We start from the raw sequence: 19858 nt of genomic DNA, 5'->3' as shown, positions 1-19858 counted from the left end.
ATGGCAGGGGGCTCGAGGACCCCATGCTGCTTCCTCCAGCCCTCTCATCAGGCACAGAGAAAGGGGAGCCCTTGTGACTTAATCACGCCCCAGAGGACCCCCTCGGAATACTGCCACATGGGTGCGATGTTTCAACATGCATTTTAGAGCGGATGCTGTCCGACTGCAGCAGGAGTCTACGTGCTTGGGGCTGCGTTCCCGAGCAGCCTGACCCTACCCTGAGTTTTGTCTTCACAGCCCAGGGGCCTGGTCCTGGCAATGGGCCCCTGCAGCGGCCACTCCTCCCACTCGGGGGCCTTTCGCTGACCTGGTCCTGGGCCCTGGGGCTGCAGTCAGCTGGCCCTGGGGCAGGGTCCAGATTCTGCTATGGTCGTGTGCTGGGTGGCGATGCAGCACGTGTGTGTGTGTGTGCATGGACGTGTGTGTGTACAGCACGTGTGTGTGCATGAATGTGTGTGTGCGCGTGCACGTGCGTGTGTGTGAAGCACGTGTGTGTGCACGCGTGCTGCCTGCTCTGAGGCAGCCGTGCAGTGGAGACAGTTTCCACAAGAGTTACAGAAAAACCAACGCACAGAGGGGTCAGCTCCTCCCCGCTGCAGGACAGGCACGCGTCTGTCCACTTACCTGTCCAGCCCCCAAGGGGGAGGCCCTCACCAGTCACCTGTGTGGACCCACACAGTTTGGGCTGACAGTTTGGGGAGGATGGTGGCTGACCAGGTGGCTGTCTCCCCTCTGGGAGTGGCACTATTGAGAATGGGCTCTGGGGGAGTGGGGTGTGACGGGCCCCAGGGGAGTGGGGTATGAGGGGCCCCAGAGGAGTGGCGTGTGGTGGGCCCCAGAGGAGTGGCGTGTGGCGGGCCCTGGGGGAGTGGCGTGTGACTGGCGTGGCTGACGCTCCCCATGCCGCTGCCAGGTGATGGACATGCTGCACTCTATGGGCCCTGACACCGTGGTCATCACCAGCTCCGACCTGCCCTCCCCGCAGGGCAGCGACTACCTGATTGTCCTGGGGAGCCAGAGGAGGAGTAAGTGCCCCCCTTATGCACCGCGGCCTCCTCTGCTCTTCCCAGAGGAAGGCGTCCTTTGGGGCTGCAAGAATGTTTTGGGTTCAGTAGCATGAAAATTATGCCTCACCCAGCACTGGGATGACACCCCCATTTTACAGGCTCTTGGAGGTCGATGGGATTCGCAAGACCGCACGGGTCCTGATGAATGGCCTGGCTGGAACCCGCTTCCACGGGCCCAGCATCATAGGCCTCCCTCGAAGCTGGGCCGAGTCCCTGAGTTCACTGGGAGGACGCGTCCGCCCAGCTGTGCTGATTCTTTACACAGATACCACCAGGTCGATTTTCTCTGAACAGTGTGAAAATGACACACAAGGCTGGGGCCATGCCCTAAGCTAGTGGCCACGAGTTCACACCCGTGGCCCCGAGAGAACAGTTGTGGCCTCCTCGCCGCTCTCTCTCTGTTTGGACATGGGAGCCTTGTGGGCACACACATAGGCACAACTGCACATACACACAGGCACGCACACACACATGTGGACATGGATACACGCACACATACATGTGGACACACAGGCACACGCACACATGTGGGCACACACACGCACATGGACACATGCACACATATACACGGACACATGCATACACGTGGGCACACACACGTACACGCGGGCACACACGTACATGCGGGCACACGCACACACGCGCGGACACACACACACTTGGATGTGTGCAGACGTCTCCTAGTTCTTCACGCCGTTGTTACTCTCGGGAGCTGCACAGCGACCCCCGAGACCAGCCTGGTTGTGGCTCTCTGAGGCTGCAGTCTTTCCCTTGCGGTGGTGGTGGGGTCCCCATGCAGGCCCAGAGCCCCTGCAACCTGAGCGGGGCCACCGTGTGCTCTGCCCCATGACCCTCCCTGCCACTGTGCCCGGGAGGACCAGGGATGGGGAGGCTGGCCCTGGCAGAGGAGCGGCAGATCTCAGTGACCTTGCCCATCTTCTCCCCCTAGGGAATCCCGCTGGCTCCATGGTGATGGAACGCATCCGGATGGACATTCGCAAGGTGGACGCTGTCTTTGTGGGCACTGGGGACCTGTTTGCTGCCATGCTCCTGGCGTGGACACACAAGCACCCCAATAACCTCAAGGTCAGCCACACCACCGCTCCCCTCCTCGCCCACTCCCACGGCACCTCGTGGAGAGCAGGGTATGAGAGTCCTACTGGGGGGGTCCCTGCTGAGCTGACAGGGCCTGGCCCTGAGTGCCGGCCCCAGTTGCAGGGCAGGGCAGTAGCTGGGCCGTGGGCTCCGGAGTTGCACCTGTCACCCTCCGATCGCCTCCCATCTCCCCTTATTTGGGACCTAGGGATGATCAGAGTCGGGGGGGCCTCAGGTGAGAGATGCGTCAGAACAGACCCACGGGGGTCCCACCTGAATTCAGATGCCGTCTGCCTGGCGTTGACGCAGGGCTGTGGGGTGCATGGAGCTGTTGTGTCCTGGTGACCTGGGGGCTGCTGCGGAGGAGTGGCACCCGCAGCGTTTCCCACAGTGTGACCACGGCAGTGACCTGAGGGACTGAAAGGCCAGAGCCGCCCATCGGGGACAGTAGGCGGGAGGCTGAGGACAGGGTCCAAGCAGGTGTGGTCAGTAGGCGGGAGGCTGAGGACAGGGTCCAGGCAGGTGTGGACAGTAGGCGGGAGGCTGAGGACAGGGTCCAAGCAGGTGTGGTCAGTAGGCGGGAGGCTGAGGACAGGGTCCAGGCAGGTGTGGACAGTAGGCGGGAGGCTGAGGACAGGGTCCAGGCAGGTGTGGACAGTAGGCGGGAGGCTGAGGACAGGATCCAGGCAGGTGTGGACAGTAGGCGGGAGGCTGAGGACAGGGTCCAGGCAGGTGTGGACAGTAGGCGGGAGGCTGAGGACAGGGTCCAGGCAGGTGGGGACAGTAGGTGGGAGGCTGAGGACAGGGTCCAGGCAAGTGTGGAGAGCTCTTTCCCAGCATTGTCGGGGTGTCTGCCTGCTTTACAAGTTTGTGGAGATCAGGCGTCTTTGCTTAGACATTGGGCGGAGTGGGTCTGCTGGTCGACTGGCATGGCAGGTTGGGATGTGGGATCTCGTGAGCCTTTCTTGTGTGTCCCGTGGTTAAGCACACAGCTCAGTGGGGACAGAGGAGTTTCGCTGCAACTGTGGCGCTCAGATTCGTGACCTCCTGTGCTGCGTGCAGCAAAGTTGCATTGTGGCCTTGGCGGGTGGTTTTGTCAGCCGAGTCCTCAGACCCTTGGAGTGTGTCTTCCTACAACACTGTCCAGACCCTTGCTGTGCTCTGAGGTGGTCCCCAGCCCCTGGGCTCAGCCCCCTAAACTCCCCTGGGTGCTCCCTGCTGCATCTGCAGTGGGTTTAGGTAGGAGGGAGGGGCCTGCCATCCCTTTGAAATGTGGGGCAGGGCGGGGATGCCATGGGAGTGGCAGGAGGAAGACAGGACGCCTCTGTCACGGTTGGGTGCGCCGGGGAAGGAAGAGTTCAGAGGTCAGGACCTGCAGGTGGCTCAACCTGTCCTGTCTTTGCCGGGCCCCTCAAGGGGCCATGTGTCCCCCAGGGTGCACCTCCTCCCGAACAAGTCAGTTTCAGCTGAGTGTGCTGGTGTGTAAAATGGAAGAGGTGGACTGAGGCCCTTCGCCTCCCATGGGACTAGCCCTCTGCACACCCCGAGCTGGAATGCACAGCCCCCTCATTCTGTCCCTTCTGGCCCCTCAAGGGCAATTAAACAGGGCCATTAAGTAGGCCTGCCGTGTTTAATTGGTGGTGCAGAGCAGCGGAAACGTGCCAGCTGGTGCCCCGAGGAGGCCTCGCTGCTGGGCCACCCAAGGTCACATTCTGGGTTTGGCCAGCCCAGGCTTGTGGAGTCAGGGAGCGAGTTCGCCGTGCTTCCCCGGCACCTTTGATTCTGAGGCATCACCGAGTGATGACTGGCCAGGCTTTCGGCAGGAGCGCTTCCCCCTGCAGACTCGTTATAAGGAGTTAATTCGGCCGGGCGCAGTGGCTCAAGCCTGTAATCCCAGCACTTTGGGAGGCCGAGACGGGCGGATCACGAGTTCAGGAGATCGAGACCATCCTGGCTAACACGGTGAAACCCCGTCTCTACTAAAATACAAAAAAAATTAGCCGGGCAAGGTGGCGGGCGCCTGTAGTCCCAGCTACTCGGGAGGCTGAGGCAGGAGAATGGCGTGAACCCGGGAGGCGGGGCTTGCAGTGAGCTGAGATCCGGCCACTGCACTCCAGCCTGGGCAACAGAGCCAGACTCCGTCTCAAAAAAAAAAAAAAAAAAAAAAAGGAGTTAATTCTGGGCACTCTTACCAAGCTCCTGCTGCCTGCCAGGTTCTATGCAGGTCACGAGGCTGTCCCTTCTGTGAGCCATCTCTTGTCCAGAGCTGGTGACTGGGACCAGGCATCCGCTCAGCCTTCCAGGCTCTCCGTGGTGGACAGTCCGTGGCCAGCCCTCCAGGCTCTCCGTGGTGGACAGTCCGTGGCCTGTCCTCCAGGACTCAGCACGTGTGCTGGCAGAGCTGGCTCCCCGGTGGCTCGGAGAGCAGGACGGCCTTTGTGTTCACTGGAAATCCCCTCCCGGCAGCAATGGGCACGTCGGGTGTCGTGCGTGGGCTGGGGCACAGCAAGTCTCTCCTCCCTACAGGTGGCCTGTGAGAAGACCGTGTCTGCCTTGCACCACGTTCTGCAGAGGACCATCCAGTGTGCAAAAGGTACGGTGGCCAGGCTGCGTGGGCTGCATGGGCTCCTGGGTCCTGAAGTGGGTGGGAGAGAAGAGCCGGCATGTGCTGGTTTCGAAGGTGTGACCAGTGTCTCCTGCTGGTGTTGCCTTTGAGAGTGGGGGCAGCAGGCAGCAGTGGGAGCCCCTCTGAGATGGGAACTCTGCCTGCCCCGCAGCCCAGGCCGGGGAAGGAGTGAAGCCCAGCCCCATGCAGCTGGAGCTGCGGATGGTGCAGAGCAAAAGGGATATCGAGGACCCGGAGATCGTCGTCCAGGCCACGGTGCTGTGAGGGCCGCGCCACTCACCCGTGACGCGCAGCGCGTTGGTGTCTCCATGTTTGTCCCTGTGAAAACATGTAACGTCTGCCTTAGAGCCATGACCGAAACTTGATATTTTTTTCTTTCATGAGTGTCCGGCATCTGCTGGTCTTCATTGTGAAATGTGCCAGTCGTGCTTTGTGAAAATAACAAAGCGGTCACAGAAATTTGTGATCTGAAAACCCAGCTCTCTTCCCCACAAGGCTCCTGGGCCTCCAGGAAGACAGGCCCCTGTTTGCCAACTCAGAGGCGTTCCATGTGGGAGGGTGAGTGGGTGAGGCCGAGCCTGCTGCGCCTGGAGCCTCGAGTGGGCCCTGGCTGCCGCTACCACACAGGGGCCATGTTGTGCGTGGACTGGGCCTGGGTGGCCTCTGTCTTTGCATCTCTGAGAAGAAGTTGGGTGGTAACTGTTGGGGTCAGAAAGAATTCTGCCAGATATCTTGACTGTCATTCTGATCATAGCCTCTTTGTTCTTGCACTTGAACTTTTGTTTCTTACTTTGCTGCTCATGTAGTCCCTGGGGATTTCAGATCTTAGGCTGTTGTTTCACCGTATGGAAGGGTTGATGTGAGCTTGCTCGAATGCACACAGGGCAGCGACAGGGACTTTCCCAGGCCCCAGCAAATTCAAGTCGGTCCGCAGACCTCTCAGGTATCCGCAGGACCTCCTGTAGCCCATGGCCGTCTTCCAGGAATCTGCTGCACGACGTGAGGAAGATGCTAATGCAGTAAGGTCCGTGCTGGGCCGAGAGCAGCTTTGAAGCTCCAGAGAGCCACCCTGTCAGGTTTCTTGTGGGAGCTCCAGTCATCCGTGCTGCAGCAGGCTGAGCACTGCACATTTGCCACGTGCTGCCCGTGACAGCACATCAAGCCACAGCGTTTGTAGACAGGACAGAGGGGTGCCCGCCCCCTGCCCCTGCTGGCACGGCAGTTCCCAGGCCCTTGGGCAGGCTGGGGTGGCAGCAGAGGCCACAGCACCAGCTCTGACAAGTCCTGTCATCCTCTGCTTAGCAGTGACCTCCCTGGCCCCACTTTGCCCAGAGTTTGGGGTCCCTCCAGGTATAGCTATAGGCAGCAGTGCCTATCTCTGGCCTGCCTTGATTTCAACCACACCCCTGTAGCCCTGCACCCCACCTCTGGGTCATGCAGAGGTTTGTGTCTCCAAGGAAGCCACAGCTGGAGAGAAATAGGGAGATGCAGGAAGTGGGGGCCCATGGGGCCCCTAGGAAGCAGACTCTCCAAGGGGTACCCCCACCCCACTACCTTCCCCACAGACGGGCCCCTCCCAAAGCCCACACCCTCCTGTGAGACCATTCCAGTGTCTTCTAGAAAGACTCGCTTGCCAGGAGTGCATTCTTTGTTGAAAAATGCCCTAAGGCGAAAAGATGCAGGTTTATATGGAACCCCCCACCCCCGTCCCCACTCTTCCCCACTCTGTTCGTTCTGAATGTCTTCATGAGTGTGTGTCAGAGCGCCCGGCTCCCTCACCTCAACCAGTGAGTCAGACACAGGTTTCCCAGCCATGTTTCCTGGCTTCGAGGACACGGGTGGCAGGCCCCTTGCTGCCCAGGGCCACTGGTCCCTGCAGGGCGCTGCCTCACCAGCAGGAAGGAGGAAGGCTGTGGCCAGAGCGTGGCGGGGAGGCGGCCTCCCGCTGTGTGAGTGCAGGGGTCCGCCAGAGCCACCTGGGCCTCCGTAGGGCCTTCAGCTGGAAATACCCTCACTGCCAAGTGGAGACCGCGGCGTGTGCCACATTGCCAGCCCCCAGGAAAGCGTTTCTTTTTCTTTTCTTTTTTTTTTAAAACACCAAGAGCACATATAGCACGGGGGAGAGAACCTGAATGCCTCTTCTGTGAGCTGGTGAAAGCCCAGCGTGAGAACGCGGTGTCAGGCCCCTTCTGCCCGTGCAGTGGGTGTTACGGGCGGTGTGCCCTGGCGAGCAAGCTTTGATTCTTGGTTCTTTGAAGCTCGTTTCAGAGGCTGAGTCCCCACATCAGCTTTAGTTCTTGGACTTCCCTATATTAAGCAAGAATTAGGAGAATGGCTGTCCCCGCAGGCGCCTCCTGTAAATCCTGAGCGCTCTGGCACAATCCGAAACTTCTCTTCTGTTTTCTTTGGCTGTGTCGGCCGAGCCAGGAGAGGCCTGGGCTGTGACTAAGGAGAAAGACATCAGGGGTCTCTGAGAGTAGACGGTGGCTTTGTGGGTGCAGGGCTTTTGTGGAAATTGTCAGCCTCTATGGGAAGTGTCCGGCATCCCCTCCCCAGACTGCCTGCTGTCACCACAGAGCTGCTGGAGCCTGCCTTGCCCACGGGCCATTTCCACCCGGGCATGTTCGTCTCTCACGACTTGGGCAGAGGCCCCCGGTGGTCCTGAGTTTCAGTTTCTCGTCCAGGAAGGTAACCATGGGCATTGGCAGTGGGTTTCCTTATGGCTTGGATCCAAATTAGAGTTGATCTTTGTTTTCACTTTCCATAGTTAATAACATGCAAAATAATGAAAAGAATTTACTTTAAGGGGAGAGCTGTATTGGTCCAACATTGCCTGCTTATTGTCAGGGTACAGAATTTTAATACTTTCTTAATCCAGTTTTTCAAACTTCTTGTAGATCATAAGGATGAATTCCACGATAGGATCCTTTTTAAAATCTATTTTAAATTGTTGTCTGGTCCTGCCGAGGTTATTATCTGCATCTGCTATTTTTTCAATACACGTAAACAGGTACAGTGTGATGCTTCGTTTCATGTCCTGTTCTTAAGCTCGTTAGAGCCAGTTTTGAAACGTTTGGTCTTACGTGGACGGAGGCCGGCTTGGCTTAGCCGTGCTGATGAGTAGGTGAGGGACGTCTCCATCTTGAGGTCACCAGGCAAGAGAGTTGCCTGCACCAGGTGGGAGGCCAAGCCCCTGGGGTAACAGTCCCCACCGCCACCCGAGGTAAGAAAATAAAAACGAGGTGGTTGCGCTCAGGCCTCTGTCATGCCTGGTGTCAGAGAAGGCAGAGCCCGCAGTAGGGTGCAGGGTGCAAGGCCCTGGGAGGGCGCCGGCCAGGGAAGGTGGTATAGATGGCCCTCAGATTGCTGGGCCCCGAGCAGCTCCCCGCCCTGCCCATCCACCTGCCCTGGCTCCAGCCTCGTTCTCTCTTTAGTTTAACTGTGTGAAAAGAGGAGGTTGAGAGTGTTCTGGTGACTGGAGCTCTTCTCCTTGTCTTTCCTGCCTTCCGATGGGGCCACCTGTGTCGGGGCAGCAGGGTCCATGTTTATGCAGATCGGAGGTGCCCCTACTGTGTGGCCGCACTGTACTGTGCTGCCCGGGTAGCCAGGAATCTCTCGGTCTCTCCCCTGCTGCCCGCCTGGTCTCATGGGCCTCCTTCACACACCGCTCCCTGTGGATTGCCTGCCTGGGCCCAGAGCAGGGGAACTGGAGTTTGTGAGTGAGCAGAGCATGTTATGTGCAGACAGGGAAACGAGAACTTTGAACCTGGCTTTCTGAGTCCAGGGGAGAGCTGTGTGGCCCCCGACACCACTCTGCCGCCAGAGGGATGTGCCTGCTGAGCCTTTTCCTTCCACACCGCCTCTGGCTGCCGGGCCAGCGGCTTCCACTGAGACTCCCTGGAGAGCCGTTCCCGTGTCCATCCACCAAGCACTCAGACGGATGCTGATGACCAGGCCGAGGGGGAGCCCAGAAGGACCCCAGGCCCTGGATAGGGTGGCTCTGGGAGGCCAGGTTCACTGCCCGGAAGTCTGTCAGCCCTAAGCCAGGGAAGACTGGAGCTTGGCCTGGTGGGTCTGGGTGGACGCCGCTCCCCCTCCGGACTCCCTGCACAGGGAAGGAGGCCTGAACCTCTGTGGCCCTGTAGCCGTGGGCAGAGCTGGGCCTGTCCTGTGTTCCTGCCTGGCAGGTGCAGGTGCTGGCCGTCTCAGGCGGAAGGAGGTGGGAATCTTGGATTTTTTTTTTTTTTTTTTTTTTTTTGAGATGGAGTCTTGCTCTAACACCCAGGCTGAAGTACAATGGTGCGATCTCGGCTCACTACAACTTCCGCTTCCCGGGTTCAAGTGATTCTCCTGCCCCAGCCTTGCGAGTAGCTGGGATTACAGGCGTACGCCACCACGCTTAACTGATTTTTGTATTTTTAGTAGAGACGGGGTTTCACCATGTTGGCCAAGCTGGTCTCGAACTCCTGACCTCAGGTGATCCACCCAACTCGGCCTCCCAAAGTGCTGGGATTACAGGCGTGAGCCACCGCACCCGGCAGAATCTTGGAATGTTTATAGACAGCACCTCAGTTTCTGACTCCAGCTGCATACTTCCTGCCTCTACCAGCAGGGGTTGCCACCAGGCCAGAGCCAGGGCCGGGTCCCTGCGTCCATCCCCCCGGTAGGATGGACATGAGCCATCCTTCTAGGGGACTTTTTCCAGTGTGCGACTCCTCTCTGTTAGGTGGGAGGAGCCGGTGTGTGTGGCCTGTGCCATGCTCAGCAATGCGTGGCTGGGCTCTGTGTGTGTCCCCTGTTCCTGCAGGGCCCAGCAGGCATCGTAGCGTGGCAGCTGTGTCCAAACCACTGCCCGGGCATCCCACGACCCGCCAGGGTGCACGGTCACTCCCGCTGGGGGCTTTCGGTCGCATGTGTGTCTCCTGTCGACTCTGCACTTCGTTCTCAGAGCAGAATGTTTCCTGTTCTCAGTGCGTGAAGACACTGGTTTTCGATCTGCGTCTAAAACCACTTTCCTGCCTTTCATTGTAACACAGTGTGTTCATTTGTTTAAAACAGAGTTTAATTAGTAATTGAGATCTGACTCGTCAATATCTTAAAACTTTATATTAATAAAAAGTTCTTCCTGGAATTTTTCTTTCAATTCTGGCAGAATAAACAGGTGTTTTTAAGTTTTCCCACCGTCTGAGCCAAGCAGGACCCTGTCCCCGAGCAAGAGATGTCCCATCCATCCCTGACCCCCTGCCTGGGACAAGCCTTGTTGGGGGCCCCCAGCTTCAGGGCTGTGGTGGGAACAGCACCCGCAAATGCCAGCCTCTCCTTTCTTCCCATCCACCAGTTCACTACAAGGCCATTTCTGGTCTTTATGCAACAGGAAGCCCATTTCTGGTGGGATGTGCCTTCCAGTGCCACAGGGCCACTGACCCCACGCATCTCTGTCCTGTCCATCAGTGCTGGGATGGACAGCAAGGGCGAGCCCAGTGTCTGGCAGATAGGTGGGTGGGAACGGAGAGGGGAGAATGCCATCCTAAGCCTGTGTTTGGGGAGCCCCCACACGGCCTGGGTACTGCCTGGGAAACCTGTCCTAAGTAAAACATGGGCCTCGCCTCGCCCACCGGCCTGCGAAGCCAGCGTCTCCGTGAAGGTGGATGAAAGCACCTTTGTCCTCATTTTGAGCTGCAAGCTGGGTCAGCGGCTTCTGAAGCCCTCAAGTGACTTTCTTTTTTTTTTCTTTTTTGAGACGGAGTCTCGCTCTGTCGCCCAGGCTGGAGTGCAGTGGCGCAATCTTGGCTCCCTGCAAGCTCTGCCTCCCGGGTTCACACCATTCTCCTGCCTCAGCCTCCCGAGTAGCTGGGACTACAGGCGCCCGTCACCACACCCGGCTAATTTTTTGTATTTTTAATAGAGATGGGGTTTCACCGTGTTAGCCAGGATGTCTGGATCTCCTGACCTCGTGATCCGCCCATCTCGGCTTCCCAAAATGTTGGGATTACAGGCGTGAGCCACCGCGCCCGGCTGCCCTCAAGTGACTCTCTAACCCAAGACCCAGCCCCTAGCAGGAGGAAGGTGGGTGCAGGGCTGGTGGGACAAAAAGAGGCCTCAGCAGGCCTGACAGACCCTTCCAGTGCGTCCCAAAGCGTGTCAAGCAGCTAGGAGGACCTGTGTCAAGCTCAAGCCATCGTAGGTCCCCATGAGGTATCTGAAGCCCCTTCTTGGTGACGGGAGGCGGAGGTGCTGACATTCTGGGGAATGGACCTGAGTCCTCGGCTGGCTCCGCGCAGGCCCCTGAAGGGGGTGAGGTGTGTGGTGACCTTCTGGATGCCTGTAACTTCATGGCTGCATCATTCCTGATTCAGAACTTTAGCCGGAGCTTCATCTAGTGATTGCAGAACCGGACCAACGGGAGGACTGCGGCGTGGCCTGGCCCCTCCCTGGAATGGAGCTCAGCTCTTCGGAGGTGTCAGCACCTGTCGCCTCCGTGGTCCCCCTGCCGAGGGAGTGCGGCCCCCGCGAGGTTCGGGGTGACTTTGTTTGCCGGAGTGGCCGGCCCTGCGTGTGTCCTGCGGATGTTTGTGAGCCTTGATTCCCACAGCACTGTGTAGGCTGCATCTGTTTCATGCTGGTCGTGTTGAGGCGTGATGGTTCCCCCCCATCCCAGGAGCTCCCTACCTGTGATTGGCTGAACACCCAGTACCCCGCCAGCCACGCTAGGGGTTGCTGCTGGAAATGGGGGCAGCTGACTCCCTAGAAACCTCCCTGTTGGAGGAAAGAGCATGCCTTGCCCCTGCCTGCCGGGCCCAGGCCCCCTCTCGTCCTGCGCTCTGTTCTCTGCCTGGGGGGGCTAGCCTGGGTGTCCCGGCATGGGCTTCCTGCAGGACTTCCCAGGTCAGAGCCCTCGGGGATAGGAGGCAGGGGCTCCCTTCCCTGCCCTCCCTGCGCGATTCTGAGGTCCAGCTCCGGGTGTTGGCCAAGGGCGTCTGCTCCTCCTGGGTTCCACCTGGCTCCTTCACACCTGGGTGGTGACATTGCAGGGCCTCTGGCTTGGCCGATCTCGTGTTCCCCTGACTCATGTGCACCTGTGCAATAAACCCGCAAACTAATATCCAGCAATGCCAGGCTGGTTGCTGTGTCCCAAGAACAAGGAGAAGGCGGAACCGGGGGCTGCAGAACCAACCCCTCTCCACGAGGCTCCCCTCTGGACGCCCCTCCCTGTGGAGGACACCAGGAGCCACAGACCCCAGACCACAGAGCATGCAGGGGAGGGCACAGGGCGGCTAGGGCAGGGTGTCTGCTGCCTCGTTTACGGGATTTGCTCCTTGTCTGGCACACTGCTGCCTGCACTGCTCCCGTCCCCTGTGGTGGCTACTCTGGGCCTACAGGCCTAATCCTGCTTGGCATGAAAGTGTCCTAAGGCTACTGTGACAAATTTCCACAAGCTGAATGGCTTAAAGGAACACATTTGTTCTCTTACAGTTGCAGAGGCCAGAAGAGTCTAAAAGCAGTCAGCAGGGCTGGTTCCTCCTGGGGGCTTGGAGGGGCTGAATCCTTTTCCTGCCTTTTCTAGTGTCTGGAGGGCGCCTGCATCCCCTTGCTCACGGCCCCTTCCATCAACAAAGCCAGTAGTGCCACATCTTTCCACCTCTCCCTTACTCTGACCTCCTCCCTTTCTCTTAGAAGGACCCTGTGTGATGTTGGACCCACCTAGATAATTTAGGGTCATCTCTCATTTCAAGATCCTTAATGTAATCCCACCTTTGAGTACCTTTTGCCAGATAAGGTCACAAATTCACACGGTCTGAGGATGAAGATGTGGACCTCTTTGAGGGCCATGATGCAGCCCACCACGTCTAGCATGGAGTGTGTTCTGCTGCGGGGGATGCCTATGCAGACCTATCCCAAAGTCCAAAGAGGCAGAGAGGCCAAAGAAAGCTGCCCTTGGCCGGGCGCAGTGGCTCACCCCTGTAATCCCAGCACTTTGGGAGGCTGAGGCGGGCGGATCATGAGGTCAAGAGTTCAAGACCAGCCTGGCCAACATGGTGAAAACCCATCTCTACTAAAAATACAAAAATTGGCCGGGCGCGGTGGCTCAAGCCTGTAATCCCAGCACTTTGGGAGGCCGAGATGAGGAGATCGAGACCATCCTGACTAATGTGGTGAAACCCCGTCTCTACCAAAAAAACACAAAAAACTAGCCGGGCGAGGTGGAGGGCGCCTGTAGTCCCAGCTACTCCGGAGGCCGAGGCAGGAGAATGGCGTGAACCCGGGAGGCGGAGCTTGCAGTGAGCTGCACTCCACTGCACTCCAGCCTGGGCGACAGAGAGAGACTCCGTCTCAAAAAAAATAAATAAAAATACAAAAATTAGCTGGGCGTGGTGGCAGGTGCCTGTAATCCCAGCTATTCAGGAGGCTGCGGCAGGAGAATCACTTGAGCCCGGGAGGCGGAGGTTGCAGTGAGCCGAGATCGCACCACTGCACTCCAGTCTGGGAGACAGAGCAAAGTCTCCATCTCAAAAAAAAAAAAGAAGAAGAAGAAGAAGAAGTTGCCCAATCCGGTTTCTCAGAAAGACGGTTTATCAGAAACAAACATGTAATAGGGACTTAGGAACAGAAGCCACGTCTGTGTCTGGGGCCCACGCGTCACCGCCAAGCCCAGGGCTTATGTACCTCAGGGGAGTGGTGTGGTCTGTGTGGTTCAGCAGGGATGTGCTGGACAATTGAAGCAGATAAGCATCCCAGTCATTTGCTCTAAGGGCAGGATTTAGGGTAAGTACCTGCTCTTACACAAGGAACAATAGATGAGCTGAAAATCTTAGAGGCCTTCCTGGAACTGGGGTTCATCAGATGCCAACACGGCGGGTTAGCCTCCAAGCTGGAGCGTGTCCAGGGGTGGGGCACCTGCTGGCTCAGTCACCTCCTGCCCCAAGGGTCTGAGCCAAATATCCAGCAGGCAACATGCTTGGCCCTGAAGCCTCAGCCCCTGTGAGGACTGCAGCTGGCTGGGGCTGCTTTCCCCAGTGGGTGGGAAAGGCCAGCCCCAAGTCCAGGACCTGCCCTTGAGGCCACGCTGGCTTAGGGCTTCAAATCTGGGTTCCTAGGATAGAGGGGCTGTGCTCCAGTGGCGTGGGGGTGAGGATGGCAGAGGGAGGGGAGCCGGGAAGTAAGAGAAGGGACCCAATGGGCTGTTAGGCTCGTGGGGCTTCTCGGGACACCACTGGCAGAGCGTGGCTGTTGACACCTCCCTGGGGCTGGGGGTCCTCCTTTGGTGCCAGTAAACACCTGTCTCACACTCGCTGGGAGGGACCCACCTTCAGGGTTTGCTGCCTCCCCTGTTCTCCACCCTGGTAGGACCTTTCCAAGACACTTGTGGGGATCAGGCCGGGCCTGGCCAGCATCAGGTAGTCTGCACTTTCTGGAGGCCTCTGGTATTACAGACACCTCACCCCAGCTGGACTTCTGCCTAAATTACTGCATTGAGGAGATACCCCCACAACATGCGGACTCAGGCTGTCCCTGAAAGAGCCTTCACCTCCACGAGGCCAGCCTGGACCCCTGCACACTGCCCTGCTCATGCCCCCATCCGTGCCAGCTCCCACCAAGCCCATGCCCCTGCCAGAGAGTCCGGAGAGGGGAGACAGACTTATCTTTCTTTCTTTTTTTTTTGAGACGGAGTCTCGCTGTCGCCCAGGCTGGAGCGCAGTGGCCAGATCTCAGCTCACTGCAAGCTCCGCCTCCCGGGTTCACGCCATTCTCCTGCCGCAGCCTCCCGAGTAGCTGGGACTACAGGCACCCGCCCCCTTGCCCAGCTACTTTTTTGTATTTTTTAGTAGAGACGGGGTTTCACCGTGTTAGCCAGGATGGTCTCCATCTCCTGACCTTGTGATCCGCCCATCTCGGCCTCCCAAAGTGCTGGGATTACAGGCTTGAGCCACCGTGCCCAGCCAGACTTATCTTTCTTTACTTCTTTTTTTTTTTTTTTTTTAGACAGGGTCTCACTCTGTTGCCCAGGTTGGAGTGCAGTGGTGTGATCTCAGCTCACAGCAACTTCTGTTCAATCAGTTGGCCTCAAGCAGTCCTCCCACCTCAAGCTCCCGAGTAATTGTGACCACAGGCGCACCACCACGTCCGGCTAATTAAACAATTTTTTTGTAGAGATGAGGTCTTGCCATGTTACCCAGGCTGGTCGCAAACTCCTGGGCTCAAGTGATCCTCCTCAGCCTCGCAAAGTACTGAAATTACAGGCGTGAGCCACCACACCTGGCTTTTATTTCTGTTTTTACTGGTAACAGCTTTATTGAGATAACAGTTCATTCCACATGAGTCAGCCATTCAAAGTGTACAATTCAGGCTGTGATTATAAAGGCTTCACTGTTGAGGACACTAAGCCTGGATGGGTGTCCCCCACCAAGTTCAATGATGTCCTGCAAAAACGTCCACCCTAGGCCTGGACGGGTATCCCCCCAAATTCATTGATGTCCTGCAAAAACTCACGTCCACCCTGCACTTCAGAATGTGACTTTATTAGGCCAGGTGCGGTGGCTCATGCCTGTAATCCCAGGACTTTGGGAGGCCAAGATGGGTGGATTGCTTGAGTTCAGGAGTTCGAGACCAGCCTGGGCAACATGGTGAAACCCTGTCTACACTGAAAATACAAAAAAGTAGCCAGGCATGAGGCCGGGCGTGGAGGCTTACACCTGTAATCCCAGCACTTTGGGAGGCCGAGGCGGGTGGATCATCTGAGGTCGGGAGTTCGAGACCAGTCTGACCAACATGGAGAAACCCCATCTCTACTAAAAATACAAAAAATTAGCCTGGTGTAGTGGCACATGCCTGTAATCCCAGCTACTAGGGAGGCTGAGGCAGGAGAATCACTTGAACCTGTGAGGCGAAGGTTGCAGTGAGCCGAGATCGTGCCATTGTACTGCAGCCCGGGCAACAAAAGCGAAAATTCCATTTCAAAAAAAAAAGTAGCCAGGCATGGTGGCACGTGCCTGTAGTCCTAGCTACTCAGGAGGCTGAGGTAGGAGGTTCACTTGAGCCTGGGTGGGGGTGGGGGGCGGAGGCTGCAGTGAGCCAAGATTGTACTCCTGCACTCCAGCCTGGGTGACAGAGTGAGACCCCATCTCAATTAAAAAAAAAAAAAAGAATATGACTTTGTTTGGAAATGAGGTCTTCATGGATGTCATTAGTTACATAAAATGCAGTTGCCCCAGGTGAGGACCCTAAATCCAGGGCCTGGTGTACTTGTAAGAAGATGGCCTTGCAAGGCCGTGTGACCCCGAGGTCAATCGATCGCGGTGAAGCTGCTCCAGGCAGAGGACTGCTGACACCCTGGAAACCAAGACAACAGCTGCTTCAAAGCAAGGGTCCGAGGACCCAGCGCGGTGGCTCGCGTCTGTAATCCCGGCACTTTGGGAGGCCGACACAGGCGGATCACGTGAGGCCAGGAGTTCAAAACCAGCCTGGCCAACATAGTGAAAACCTGTCTCTACTAAAAGTACAAAATGTAGTTGGACATGGTGGTGCACGCCTATAATTCTAGCTGCTTGGGATACTGAGGCAGGAGAATTGCTTGAACCCCGGAGGCAGAGGTTACAGTGAGCCGAGATCGTGCCACTGCACTCCAGCCCGGGCAACAGAGCAAGACTGTCTCCAAAAAAAAAAAAAAAACCCACAAAATGAGGGTCTTTGTAGGGGAGTGTGGCCACTGAGAGCAGGCCAGGGAGCACCTGGAGAGGCAGCCTGGGACTCTGAGTCCCAGACTGCCTCAAAACAAAAGAATGTTTTGGGTTCAATAACATGAAAATTATGCCTTATCCAGCAAGTGGTGAATTTCCTGAGCTCCTGTGACCCCCACAGGGAAGAGAGGACTGAACAGGCTCGGGAAAGGTTTCTGTGAAAGGGGAGGGCCTGGGGGTGCGAGCAGGCTCACGCCTTGGGTGCCCTGGGCATGCTCGGGTGTCAGTCGCCAAGCCAGCAACACCAGGATGATGCCCCCATTTTACAGGCTCTTGGGGGTCGGATGGGATTCCCAAGACTGCACAGGTCTTGATGAATGGCCTGGCTGGAACCCGCTTTCCACGGACCCAGCATCATAGGCCTCCCTCGGAGCCGGGCCGAGTCCCTGAGTTCACTGGGAGGACCAGTCTGCCCGGCTGTGCTGTTTACACAGACACCACCTGGTTGGTTTTCCCTGAACAGTGTGAAAGTGACGCAGAAGGCTGGGGCCACATGCTAAGCTAGTGGCTGTGAGTTCACACCCACGGTCCCCAGAGAGCAGTTGTGTGTGCGGCCTCCTCACTGCCCTCTCTGTGTCTGTACATGGGAGCCTTGCGGGCACACACATGCACACACATGCATACATGCAGGCACACACACATGCAGATGCACGCACAGACGCACACACACATGCAGATGCACGCACGCACAGGTGAACGCACACATATACATGCGGACGCACATGCACACGTGGACGCACGGGCACGCACACACGAATACACACTACGCAGACACACAGGCACACATGCGTGGACATGCACACACACACGCACAAATGTGTCCAGACATCTAGTTCTTCACGCCCTTGTTACTCTCAGGAGCAGCACAGCGACCCCAAGGCCGGCCTGACTGTGGCCTCTGAGGGTCCAGTCTTCACTTTCCCCTGTGGAGGGGATGGGGCCCCCATGCACGCTCTGTGCCCCAGTGTTCTGAGGCCACCCTGAGCTCTGCCCCTGTGACCTTCCCTGCCTCGGTGCCACCCTTCCTGGAGCCGGGACACGGACGCTGGTCCTTCCCTGAGTGGGAGTCGCGAGTCCTTTGCCTTCTTCCCTGTCTCCTACTTGTAGCCCTGAAATGTGCTTCCCTGGGCCCTGCCTCGAGTTTCCATATGGAAATGACACAGGCTGCACTCCCTCCCCTGCTGGCACCCTAGTTTCTGATAGAGACCGTGGCCTCTCCATCCAGAGAGGGGGCCAGGCCCCACCGTCCCTGAGCTCCGTCTGTCTACGTCTCTGGCTGCCACTGACCCCACCAGCATCTTGGCCTCTCGACAGACCCCCTCCGCCTTGACACTGTGTCATACCCAGACCTCACGACATACTCCTGGGCAAGGCTGTGGTTGGACCATGGAGGGGGCCCCTGACTGAGACCACACCCTGTACTCCCAAAAGAGGTCATCCTGCCTATGCCAGAAACTCCGTCAAGTACATGTGCACTCCTGGAGTGTGGGCGCAGAGGCCGGCCACATTTAGCCAGTCGTACATTCATTCAGGCTGCAATTCTTCCTTATCCCTGGGCTCAGGGCCAGACCCAGACACACAAGGCCAGGCAGGCATGACGCAGCAGCCCTTAGGATCTGTGTCCTGTGATTTTCTCGCTCTTAAGGAGCACAAAGGTGCGCGCAGCCATGGGGCAGAATGGGGAAGGAAGAGGGGCCAACGGTGGCCCAGTCGGCTCTGCTCAGTCTGAATGGCACCTCCCACTGCTCCCAGGCTGGGCAGCAGCCTCTAGAGCAGAGCCGAGCCCCCTCTTGTCCTTCCAGCCGGCTCTTAGGGGCTCACCCGCTCCCCACCCCCGCAGTCAGCCCTGCAGTCAGCTTTCTCTAAAGGCAGCTCCGGCACACGTAGCTCTCTCTGCCCTGCACGTTGTCCACGACGCTCCCTGGCCCCAGATCCCAATGTCCCTGCCACGGCTCAGCACGGCTCCTTGATCTGGCCCTGCGTCAGCATCCCCTGGTGTGGCTACACGTGCTGCAGAGGAGCCTGGGAAGTGTGTCTTTTCCATCTGTGGGAAATTCTAGTTTTTCTTGCCCTTAAGGGAGGTGGGGAGAAGGATCTGGGCAGGGAAGGCCCGGCCCATCTCTGGCCACCTTTGACACTGTAAGCCTCTTGGAGAGGGGCCATGCCTGCCTCGCTCTGCAAGCAGACCTGCAGAGTGCCTGACACAAGGACATTCAGATGTGGGAAGGGGGGAGGAGGGAGAGACGACCTGGAAAGGAATGAGTGTGAGCTCAGTCGATGGTCAGGGACGGTGCCCAACCAGGGGCTGGTTGTGCCGTGGAGAGCTCGCGGAGCTCTGAGCTTCCAAATGCTCAAGTCCTGACCCTGCCTTTTGTGGGATAGAAAATGGGAATTAACACTGCTTCTGGGCAGCTCAATTAGAACATCTTAGATGCTCTACCTGGTGGTGGAATGATTAGATTACTCAAGCCTACAATTTTCTCTCATGCACAATTTGCATCCAATTATGTTATTCTGTCTCTAGTGCAAATCTAATCTCATCTCCATCAATTGGCCCTGCTTCATAACGCACGTTTCCTGACAGCAGTTAGAGGAGAGGCTAAGTGAGGCTGTGGTGGCATCTCCCAGCTTCTCTGGGCGGGTAAGGATACTGTTGGCTTTGCCTGGCTCCCCCCCAGACCCTCTCTGCACAGACAGAACCTCAGCTAACACACAGCTTGGCTGCCCTGTTCTGCCAGATGGGGAACACAAGGCCAGCAAAACCTGCAGGCCCTGGGTGCGGCAGCTCATGCCTGTAATCCCACCACATTTTGGGGCTGAGGTGGGTGGATGACTTGAGCTCAGGAGTTCAAGACCAGCCTAGGCAACATGGCGAAACCCCGTTGCTACAAAAAACACAAATAATTAGCAGAACGAGGTGGCATGCACCTGTAGTTCCAGCTGCTCAGGAGGCTGAGGCAGGAGGATCACCTGAGCTAGGGGAGGTCAAGACCGCAGTAAGCCATCACGGCCCCACTGCACTCCAGCCTGGGCAACAGTGAGACCTTGTCTCACAAAAACCAAAAACCAGGCCTGGAGCGGTGGCTCACGCCTGGCATCCCAGCACTTTGAGAGGCCAAGGTGGGTGGATCACCTGAGGTCAGTAGTTCAAGACCAGCCTGGCCAACATGGTGAAATCCTGTCTCTACTAAAAATACAAAAATTAGCCAGGCATGGTGGCAGGTGCCTGTAATCCCAGCTACTCAGGAGGCTGAGGCAGGAGAATCACTTGAACCCGGAAGGTAGAGTTTGCAGTGAGCCAATATCGCACCACTGCACTCCAGCCCAGGTGATAA

General features: G+C 57.5%; 1 protein-coding gene and 1 pseudogene across 2 annotated transcripts in view; both read left to right on the top strand.

The window, feature by feature from the left end:
* Positions 1–9919, top strand: part of PDXK (pyridoxal kinase) — a 46098-nt gene extending 36179 nt beyond the window's left edge. For both annotated transcript variants that reach the window (XM_005548577.5, XM_074033936.1), the window contains exons 8-11: positions 914–1025; positions 2017–2153; positions 4689–4755; positions 4940–9919. In XM_005548577.5, the coding sequence (XP_005548634.2) occupies positions 914–1025; positions 2017–2153; positions 4689–4755; positions 4940–5052 (429 nt within the window). In that variant the 3' untranslated portion in view covers positions 5053–9919. The remainder of the gene's footprint in view (positions 1–913; positions 1026–2016; positions 2154–4688; positions 4756–4939) is intronic.
* LOC102139722 (uncharacterized) lies at positions 9875–11146 on the top strand (annotated as a pseudogene).
* Positions 11147–19858: the final 8712 nt, after the last annotated feature.

This window comes from Macaca fascicularis, chromosome 3, assembly GCF_037993035.2.
Source record: "Macaca fascicularis isolate 582-1 chromosome 3, T2T-MFA8v1.1".
NCBI classification, from domain to species: domain Eukaryota; kingdom Metazoa; phylum Chordata; class Mammalia; order Primates; family Cercopithecidae; genus Macaca; species Macaca fascicularis.
The sequence above is the reverse complement of the archived record's forward strand: the minus strand, read 5'-3'. Positions and strand labels throughout refer to the sequence as shown.